Genomic DNA, 10,934 nt, shown 5'->3' with positions numbered 1-10,934 from the left:
GAACTCACTCTGTAGACCATGCTGGCCTCGAACTCAGAAATCCACCTGCCTCTGCCTCCCAAGTGCTGGGATTAAAGGCGTGCGCCACCATGCCCGGCTCGAATCCAAACTTTTAACAGAAGTATAACCTCTGCATGTTATCACCTTCCGATTCAACGTGCTCACAATGTATTTTAAGTTGTCTTTATGCCATAATCTTTTGTCTTTATGCCAGGATGGTCCTGCCTATACAACTTTTCCATAAAGAGTAGAAACTAAGAATTAACACTTTCCCATCAACTTTTACTGTTCCCCTCACCTAAAGCAAAGATGAATCTACTCAACTTATATTTCTTTTAAGAGCACAGAAAATTTTACTTACTAACTTATCCTGGGAATGAACTAACTTGTTCCGAGAATGAATTAACTTATCTTGAGAGTGAACTAGCTGTTCTGAGAATGCACTGTTGACCTTTAGGCCCTATTGCTTTAGGCTCTATCTTCTCTTAATAGGTTTTAAACTTTCTGTCTCTTCCATATATTGGCAGGCCTTAAGTCCTCAAAAGTTGTTGATGTTTCCAAGATCCTTCGTCTTTCTTCACAGATCAGTTTTTGAGACCATCTAATAAGGGATTTATAAAGGCCTTGGTCAGTCATGTCTTTCCTTAACTTTTTAAGTAAGCAGGAATCAAGGTCCCAGAGACTGAAGTCATTTTTTTTTTTAAAAAGATTTATTTGTTATTATATGTAAGTACACTGTAGCTGTCTTTAGACATTTTAGAAGAGAATGTCAGATCTCATTACAGATGGTTGTGAGCCACTATGTGGTTGCTGGGATTTGAACTCAGGACCTCCGGAAGAGCAGTCAGTGCTCTTAACCACTGAGCCATCTCACCAGCCCCGACTGAAGTCATTTAAAACGTTTAAGGCTTTGGCTTTACTAGTACTTTAAAACTTTAAAATATTACAGTACCACTAATACTGAAATGCTCTATTAAAAACTTCCTAATAATAATTTCTTAGGCATATCTTAACAAATAAGTTTTTATAATTATATACAACTTATAAAATTAAAAGATAATTTTAAAGATTTTTTTTTTTAAATTTACCATTACTAGGGAACTGGTTAAATTATAAAAATAACACAAAGCAACAGTACTACAGAATACTATGAGACAATTAAAATGGATGAAGTAGGAATATGGACTGGAAAGATCCTCAGAATAATGCTAAATAATAACTTCAAGAGGCAGAATTCAGCATACATTTGGTTTTAAAGCAGTGGTTCTCAACTTGTGGGTCTCTACCCCTTGGGGATTAAATAACCTGTTCACAGGGGTTGCATATAAGATATTCTCCATATCAGACATTTACTGTACTGGCTGGTTTTGTGTGTCAACTTGACACAAGCTGGAGTTATCAAAGAGGAGCCTCCATTGAGGAAATGCCTCCATGAGATCCAGCTGTAAGGCATTTTCTCAATTAGTGATCAAGAGTGGGAGGGTCCATTGTGGGTGGAGCCATCCCTGGGCTGGTAGTCCTGGGTTCTATAAGAAAGCAAGCTGAGCAAGCCAGGGGAAGCAAGCCAGTAAGTAACATCCCTCCATGGCCTCTGCATCAGCTCCTGCTTCCTGACCTGTGTGAGTTCCAGTTCTGACTTCCTTTGGTGATAAACAGCAATGAGAAAATGGAAGCTGAATAAATCCTTTCCTCCCCAACTTGCTTCTTGGTCATGATGTTTGTACAGAAATAGAAACCCTGACTAAGACATTTACATTACAGTTTATAACAGTAGCAAAATTACTGTTACGAATTAGCAGTGAAAATAATTTTATGGTTGTGGGTCACCACAACACGAGCAACTGTATGAAAGCGCCACAGCATTAGGAAGGTTGAGCAGCACTGCTTTCCCAGCTCTCTGAGGGCCAGTGAGCTAGTTCACTGGATGAAGCTGCAGGCCATCAAGCTAGCCAAGCTGAGTTTGAACCCTGAGACCACGTGATGAGAGGTAAGGACCAGCTCCTGCAGGCTCTATGTGCCCCTCTCCAGAACTAAAGAAAAATTAAAAATTAAAAATAGATATGAAAACTATACGTATTTGAAAATATATAAAAAAAATTCTGAAAAGATATATTTTAGACTACTATCAGAAAGTACCTTGATGGCACAGAGCTGTGTAGTGAGAACCTACCTCAAAAAACAGACAAGAAATTCCCCTGGAGAGTAGTCAAAGTGAAACTAAAACTTCTCTATTTGGCTTTCTCCTCTCCCCAACTGTCTTTATCCAGTTCATTTTATTTTATTTTACTCTATTTTTGAGATAGGTTCTCATGTGGTCCAGCCTAGCCATATACTCACTCTAGCTAAGGGTGACCTTGAACTTCTGATCGTCCTGCCTGCATCTCCCAAGTGATGGGGTTACAGGTGTGCCCCATTATAACTGATTTATGTAGTGCTGGGGTTTGAAACCAGGACCTCATGCATGCTGCAATTAAAAGAAATAAGATTTCAGTGTATGGGTGTTTTGCCCAAGTGCATGTGACCTATGTGTGTGTATATAGTGCCCTTGGCGCCACAAGTGGGTGTGGGGATACAGACCATTGTGACCTGCCATGTGGGTGTACAGTTGTGACCTGCGTGGGTATTGGGGACTGCTCGCTCCCACAGTCAAGAATAGCTTGTGTTTTTTTTTTTTTTTTTGGTTTTGGTTTTTTGAGACAGGGTTTCTCTGTATAGCCCTGTCTATCCTGGAACTCACTTTGTAGACCAGGCTGGCCTTGAACTCAGAAATCCGCCTGCCTCTGCCCCCCGAGTGCTGGGATCAAAGGCGTGCACCACCACGCCTTAACTGCTGAGCCCTTTCCCACCCTTGCTTGCTTTTTTGTTGTTGCTGTTTTTGTTTGCTTGATTGGTTTGTTTTGTGAGACAGGGTTTCTCTGAGTAGCCCCGGCAGTCCTGGAACTCACTTTGTAGACCAGGCTGTCCTCAAACTGTCAAAGATCTGCCTGCTTCTGCCTCCCAAGTGCTGGGATGAAAGGCATGTGCCACCACCACTCAGCTTGCAATTTTTATAGTAAAAAATTGAAATTATGTTTATAACTTTAAAATATAAAGGGTCATATTGTCAAGAACTTGGGCTATTTTTAGTCATTTTAGAAAGTTATGAATACTACATTTTAAAATAAACAGAAACCCTATGTCTGCATCTCTATCTAAAATAGACTGATTGTAGAAGATCCACTTAGGTGCTAATCATCTCTTATTGACTAGATGTTGGTCTATATTTTGCACATTATCGACCCCTTAGTGAGTGAGAAGGATGCTCCTGTGAAGCAAGAGAACTGCTATGGCCTTCCTCTTGTGCTGGGGATTGCTCTTTGCTACCAAGGACACAAAACACTGTGCCTGCCCAATTAGGCTGGGGTCAGCCCTGTGGAGGGGTTAGAGAAGTAATGAATACAGGCAACTGCATGACTTCAGGGAGGGGGGCGTCAGGGAAGCTCTGGACATTTTTTAAAAGACAGGCTATTTACTTTCTTCTAAAACTGTATGTCCTTCCAGGTAAGATCTCTACAAGCTTGGCAGCAGACAGTGGAGCAGCGGCTGGTTTCCTGGCATACTGATGTGCCTCCTATATCAAGTACTCTGGTGTCACCTAAGCCTCCGTTATTTCCACAACATCAGGACCCCTCTTCGGATCAGAGTTCGAATTGGCTCATTGCTGAGGATGAAGCTGCTCAAGGGAGATCAGTGCCAGACTTTCCCGACTCTGGGTTTCACTCCTCCCTGACAGAGCAAGTTCCCTGTCTGCAGGACTCTTTGGATTTTGAAAAGAGTTCGATAGAAAGCAGCGAAAACTCTGTGTTGGGGAATTCGGTTGACACGGTGAAATGTGTCAAAGCCGGGAACTCAGAGGCCACAGCCGAGGAGCACAGTGACTGCAGTAGGGAGAGCTCTGTCAGTGAGCAGGACAACACCTTGCTCCAACAGTATTTAACCTCGGTCCAGCAGCTGGACGATGCTGCTGAGGCGGCAGAATCTGACGATGTGGCAGGAGACGGTAAGCGTCACCTCGCTTGTTCTCCGGAAAGATTAGACGCCTCCTCTGACAGCGAGACTCATAGAGTGGCTCCTGCTTTACAGGATGAAATTAGCCAGACGCCAGAGAATTGTCAGTTAAACGAAGAAGCCCAAGGGCAGCCTCCGGAGTGTGACGCTGCCTTTCAGGGGTTGCATGTGGGTGTCACTGTGCAGCCTGTCTGATTAACTGGGGAGCAGAAATTCAATTCGATTTTCTTAATGTTTTCAAGTGTCTCTTTTGCAGGGGAGCAACCCTTTCCCCCATTTTGTTATTATTTATATCCAACTTGTATTCTTGTCCCACACTTTTTAGATATTAGCTACTGAACTACGTCTTCATTTTCGTTGTACTACTGTACTAAACAATATTGATATTAAAAGGCATATGCACTTTATTTCTTAATAATTACACCAATAATGTTTCCTTTACATCTGTACTGCCTTTCAGAAACAGTTTCTTGCAGTAGTTTTGGTGATTTAAATATGAGAACTTGGTTCCTCTTAATCATATAGTAAGGGATGTAATATGTAAGGCATGGCTAGGGTGAGGGTATTGACAACTGAAATTTCCCAGGCAGACTCCTTGGACTAAAACCGTGGCTTTCCACCCTCTGTGTTAAGTAAGGAAAGCCTTCTTGTATAAGAACACTTAGGGAGAATAAGGTTTTGTGCGCGCGTGCATGTGTGTGTGTGTGTGTGTGTGTGTGTGTGTGTGTGTGCCAGTTAAAGTCTGAGCCTGGAGAATGGTAAGCATGTGACCGGCCACTGAACTGCTCACCTCACTCCTAGATCATGGACTTTTAAGTGGGTGATTAAGTTGCCTCATGACAAACATTAGCTGATTTGTGAATCAGTTTTGAAGTAAGGTATTCTATCAGGATTAAGATCAAGCATGCTTGGGCAAGGATCTTTCTCTTTGAGACTGAGAAAGGGGACAGAGTTAGTCACTTGGGACCATGCTGCTCAAATGTCTCTTTTCACTATGGACTCTTTTAGGCTATTGACATTTATGTGCCAATACTTTGGGAAGAAATAGATTGTAAGAAATCAATGTGTTTTCATCATTATGTTCTTGTTTTTATTTCTATATATACTTCACCAGAAGAGCCAAAGCTACATTTCACTTTGTGTGTGTGTGTGTGTGTGTGTGTGTGTGTGTGTGTGTGTCTGTGGACCACAGGACTTACAGCCATGTGCATGCTGGGTAAATTCTGTCCCATGGAGCTGTGTCTCAGTCCTTATTTGACTTGTGACCTTTGTCCCATAGTGAAGAACGTTTAAAATCCTGATAGACTGCAAATTTTTTTTTTTTTTTAAAGATTTTTTTTTATCTAATCTCTGAAAAGTGCCACATTTGAAGGACAATTTACTGGTGACTAAGAAAAAAAAAAAATCAGGCTGGGCTTGGTGGCGCATGCCTTTAATCTCAGTGCTTGGGAAGCAGAAACAGGCGGCTCCCTGAGTTCAAGGACAACCTGGTTTACTAGTGAGTTCCAGGTCAGCCAGGGCTACATATGAGACCTTGTCTCACAACAAACCAAAAAACCCCAACAAAACAGTAAAAGCAGCAGCATTAACAACAACAATAGAAAAGAAAAAAGAAAAGAAAAGAATAAAAAAATCTTCAGAAATAATATTGTGTTTGAAGGTGAAGGTCTACCTGTCAATCAAAGGTGACATTTAGGAGCTTGGCATTATATCTCTTAGAAAGTTCTGCTATCATTAAATAGCATAACACAGATCTGATTGTTCCAACTGTGGACAAGCAACTGTTTAAAATTCTGACAGTACTTCTGTTCTCTAAAAGTAGGTGCTAATATCATCCATTATTCTATTAAAACCATTAGAGCCCTTTAATTGAAAGAATATAAAACAAAAGTTCTGGTCCTTCCAGAATAGAGTTGAGGACCACAAGGTACTTGCTGAGAGGAACAGATCGCTCTATGTTATAGTGAGCTGAATTCATAAATACATAGCACTCAGGTTGAGAAGGCTCGAATTTCATTCTCAGAAATCCAGACGCCTTTGAAAAGGACATGCTTTCTGGGTTTTATAAACAGAACAAGTCTTGACTTCAAACTATTTCCTCTAGTATAGATGTTCACTATTGAACGCTTAATGGATTAAAACTGAAAATTTAACTCTGAATAATAATTACCTTTTATAATTTTGCATTTTTTAAAAAATAATTTGTATGTGTGTGTTTGTGTGTGTGATGGTATCTGTGTGAGTGTATGAGAATGTGTGTATGAGAGTGTGTGCTGTATATGTGTGAGAACTTATATGTGTATGTGAGAGCTTGTGTGTGTGTGTGTGTGTGTGTGTGTGTGTGTGAGAGTGAGAGTGTGTGTTTGTGTGTGAGAATTTGTGTGTGTATATGTGAAAGGAAGAGTATTTATGTATGTGTGTGCCTGCTGGAGGAAGCCAGAGGTGGGTGTCAGCTCCCTTGAACCTGGAGCTAACAGGTGTTTGTGAGCCGTCCTTCAACCCTACCTTTTTTATTTCTTTTTCAATAGGCAATAAGAATTTTTCTTATTTTTCTATTTTTACAGTTAAGTGCCTCATTTGCTGCCCACAGGTAAAGGAAAGCATTTCACTGTGGTAGCACCAAAACTGTTTCATGGCACATTAATTTCAGAAAAGTGGCTCCAGTGCCACGGTTGAGTGTCCCAGAGTGCGTTCTGGTAACTGCTTCTTCCTTTTCTTAAGTAATGGCAGATCCAGCCATTTCATCCGATAGACACTGTCAGCAGAACTTATTGTTCTTTTGTCTGTTTTTCTAGTCTGAAAATGGCATTCAACATATTTTTGTGAAAAACTTGGCAGAATCTGATAATTACTCACATTCTGTTTTACCTCTCTCTTCTTTTATCTACGTTTAGAAGTACGGGAGTGGGAAGTAGCCTGCTTTGAGCTGCATCTCTGCTCTTGAATGTAGGTGAAAATGCAATATGCCAGAATGTAGGGAAACTAAGGCAGAGACCTAACATTTTTATTGGTTTATATAATTTAAAGGTAACTTATGTAACTAAGGGATAGTAATTTATGTGACTCTGGGTTATTTTTTAATCTGGCTGGGAAGGGATCAGACCAGGGAGTCTGTGGAGTTGAACTTTGAACTTGGCTTTTTTTGATGGGAGAGATTTTGTTCAGTTGTGCTGTTTTGACTCAGATAAATTCTCGTATTATGGAGTATTTGATTATCACTTGGAATTACTGCAGAAGCATAAACTCATACCACATAGACAGGCAATATTGGCACATGCCTTTAATCTCAGCCTGTGGGAGGCAGATACAGGCAGATCTCTGAGTTTGAGACCAGCCTGGTCTACACAGAGAAACCCTGTCTCAAAAAACCAAAGCAAACCAACCAAACAACCCCCCCCCCAAGCCTCCAACCCTCCCCCAAAACTCGTCATACCATGTGAAAATCAGAAGGAATCTTGAGATTATCTATTGCCATTATTATTCTTATTATTATTATCAATATTATTATTATACAATGTAAAAGAGATGCTGGCCTTATAACAGGAACTGACTATTTCATTTTGAAGAAGAAACAGAAACCCAGGGACGATAACCAGCTTGTGTACAGTTGTGGTAGTCAGCAGTAAACTGAAGACATGTTTGTATATTTCAAGCTTTCCATACACCTTCTCTATTCATCTTTACAGGAGTGAGTAAGTTGCTGCATTTTAAACAGGAAAAACAGCTTTTAAGAGAGGCCCTTTAATGGCAGAGTTGTAGCAAACAGTTAAATCTTTCAGAACCTTGAATGAATGTTCTCCAAAAAAACAAATGGGACTTTCTTAGAATTGTTTGTATGGAGCAATAGTAGCAGCAGGAAATGGCAATACACACTTGGTTTTTTTGTTTGTTTTTTGTTTTTTGAGACGTGGCTCTGTAGACCAGGCTAGCCTCTAACTCAGAGATCCTCCTGCCTTTGCCTAACGAGTACTCGAATTAAAGGCATGCAGCATCACAGCCCAGCAGTGATTCACACTTGTAATCACGGCGCTTGGGATGCCGAGGCAGGAGGATCTGAGAGTTCAAGGTCACCTTCAGCTACATAGTGAGATTCCGGCTAACCTGGGCCACCAACAGCAATAGTAAAGTTAAAACTTTAGGAAAGAATCACTGGATCTTAATCATTTATTTGATGAGAGCTAATCTTATAGATTACCAAAGTAGATAAAAATTTCTCAAGAAATGCCGAATTTGATGTTTCATGTTGCCTTTTATAGAGCAATAGATGGTAAGAGTTTTACTCTCCTGGTGTGAGAAAGATCTAATCATGACAGCTGATGATAGTCAAATAGTTTGCCCTTATATGTCTAACTATATAGGGCGCTATAGTATGCATGTTTTAGAAATTGTTTGGCCACATGGTTATTTGTAAATAACTGTTCTTTGATTATACGGTGCTGTTCTTGAGTGTATGTTTTCCTTAATTTAGTTTAGGTTATTTTCAAAACACAAGCATCACAATGGCATACTTTTCTGTTATCTATTTATGGCAAGTCTTCTACTTTTCATAAATGCTTTCGGGAACATACAGCTTTAAATATTATACTATCTCTCTTGGTAATTTTTTAATGTAAGATATTAAGATTGGATTTATAACAATAATGTATATTTTTCCTGAAGTGGGAAGGGGAAATGCAGTCATTGCATTAGTTCCCGCTCATAAAGAAAAAAGAGGCTCAGCTACATGGTTGTTTAATGTATAGTCTTATTTTGCCACATCTGTGTTAAAAGAAATTTATTGTAGTTATGTTTTTAACTTTAAATACATAGTATTTTTATTTTTTTGAGACAGGGTCTTTCTAAAAAGCCCTGGTTATCCTGGAACTCACTCTGTAGACCAGGCTGGCCTAGAACTCAGAGATTCTGTTTGCCTCTGCCTCCCAAGTGCTGAGATTAAAGGCGTGTGCCACCATGCTCAACCATGGTGCCCTTGTTCTTGAAGTGAAGCAGAAGTAGTTTGTAAGGAACATTTTCAATTTTTTTTCCTTTTTTGAGGTGAGGGTCTCATTATGTTGCCTAGGGTTGGTCTTGAACTCCTGGTCCCAAATGATCCTCTTGCCTTAGCCTCCATAGTAGTTGGGACTATCGGCACAGAAACATTTAAATTGTAAATTTTAGTGGTAAAGTCTATTGTGCCGTTTTACAGTTAAACATCATGTAAACAAGGTGGGCCTCATAGTCCTGGAGAGAAATTGATCTTCATCTTTTTTTTTTTCTTTCTTTTTTTTATTTATTATTTTTTTATTATTATTTTCTTTATTTACATTTCAAATGCTATCCCGAAAGTTCCCTATACCCCCCCCCCGCCCCTGCTCCCCTACCCACCCACTCCCATTACTTGGCCCAGGCCTTGTCTTGTGCTGGGTCATATAAAGTTTGCAAGACCAAGGGGCCTCTATTCCCAGTGATGGCCAGATCTTCATCTTTTTAGGATGAGGCACTTCTTATTGTTAATGGGTGGGAATTACACTAGACTTTAATTATTTTATTAATTTTAGTGGATAGAGGGGATTACTCCTTAGAATGGCCTTGTTAGTACATTTCTTTGGATGTTTTGTAATAATTTGTGTGTGTGGTACTAACATGCTAGACAAGCACAGTACCACTTTACGACATCGCAACCCTGTGTTCCAGAATATCATTAGTGTCGGCAAGAAGAGTTTAAAAATAATTTGATTTTGCACTATTTCTTGATTTTTTTTCAATGTTAGTATAAACAGTAAGACTTAAGGTGGCTGAAGTCTGTTTTATGAAGGCTTTCTATTTTATATTGTGCTCTTCATTTGTATTTGAGTTTGTCTAATTTTAAATAAACGCTTTATACATTTAGGTGTGATATCTGGTTATTTCAGTGATTAGTAGCCAAAGTTATTACTCATTGTGCTCACAGTTAATTGGTAGATAAAGTTCAGAACAATTTTACTTCAGAAAATTTAGAGTGTTGACATCGTATTTAGAAAGCATGAGACTCCTTCCCAAAGCACTGTCCTTTCTCCACAAAAGAAGCTCTGGGAGTTTATCCCAGGGACCTCTATGTAGTCATTTGGGGGTGAGTTCATTTAGAAACATGCTCAGTTAAGAAGTAGATTCCTGCCTGGTGCTGGTGCTGTAGCTTTAATCCTAGCACTGGGGAGGTAGAGGGTCTCTGAGTTCGAGGTCAGCCTGGCCTACAGAGTGAATTCCAGGACAGCCAGGGTTACACCAAAACCCTTTCAACAAAACAAAACAAACAGAAAGAAGTACATTCCTGAACACTATCAGTTTCAAGTCATAATTTAAAAGAAACAATGGACATATTTTAGGTGTGCTTAGCTCTAGGTCGTGTTAAAATCATGGGCAGAAATGCCTCTGCGCGTGATCAGCCTGTGCTATCAAGTTCTATAAATAATTTTTGGATGATGGTTTTTAGTGTTTGCTTTTCTAAAGATATATTTTTACTTGTGTAAAAATATGGGTGTTTAGTTTGCATGTGTGTCTACGCATCACATGTGTGTGCTCATGGAGGCCAGAAGGGGGTACTGGAGTTACAAATAGTGTGAAACACCATGTGTGGGGGTGCTGGAAACTCACCCCAGGTCCTCTTCTTAGAGCAAGTGCTCTTAACCACTGAGCCATCTTGCCAGCCCTGGACTGCAAAGTTTTAGCTGAGAATAAAGGCACAGGTATGTTGAAGGTATTAGCCTCTCATGCCTTAGCCTCTGAAGGTGCCTGCCCTTCGTACTCATGAATGGATGTCCTCTGGCTGGTGATCCTTGATCCTTTCTGTACCCAACATATGATACCTAACTACTCTCCATATTCTTTCTTTTCCTTCCTTCCTTCCTTCCTTCTTTCCTTCCTTCCTTCCT

General features: G+C 40.0%; 1 protein-coding gene across 2 annotated transcripts in view; it reads left to right on the top strand.

The window, feature by feature from the left end:
• Nucleotides 1-5,500, top strand: part of Cep97 (centrosomal protein 97) — a 30,501-nt gene extending 25,001 nt beyond the window's left edge. For both annotated transcript variants that reach the window (XM_021209452.2, XM_029544890.1), the window contains exon 11: nucleotides 3,541-5,500. In XM_021209452.2, coding sequence (XP_021065111.1) covers nucleotides 3,541-4,242 — 702 coding nt within the window. In that variant the 3' untranslated portion in view covers nucleotides 4,243-5,500. The remainder of the gene's footprint in view (nucleotides 1-3,540) is intronic.
• The last annotated feature ends 5,434 nt before the right edge of the window (nucleotides 5,501-10,934 follow it).

The sequence above is a fragment of the Mus pahari genome, chromosome 12, assembly GCF_900095145.1.
Source record: "Mus pahari chromosome 12, PAHARI_EIJ_v1.1, whole genome shotgun sequence".
In the NCBI taxonomy this organism is placed as follows: domain Eukaryota; kingdom Metazoa; phylum Chordata; class Mammalia; order Rodentia; family Muridae; genus Mus; species Mus pahari.
This window is presented reverse-complemented; position numbering and strand designations above follow the sequence as displayed.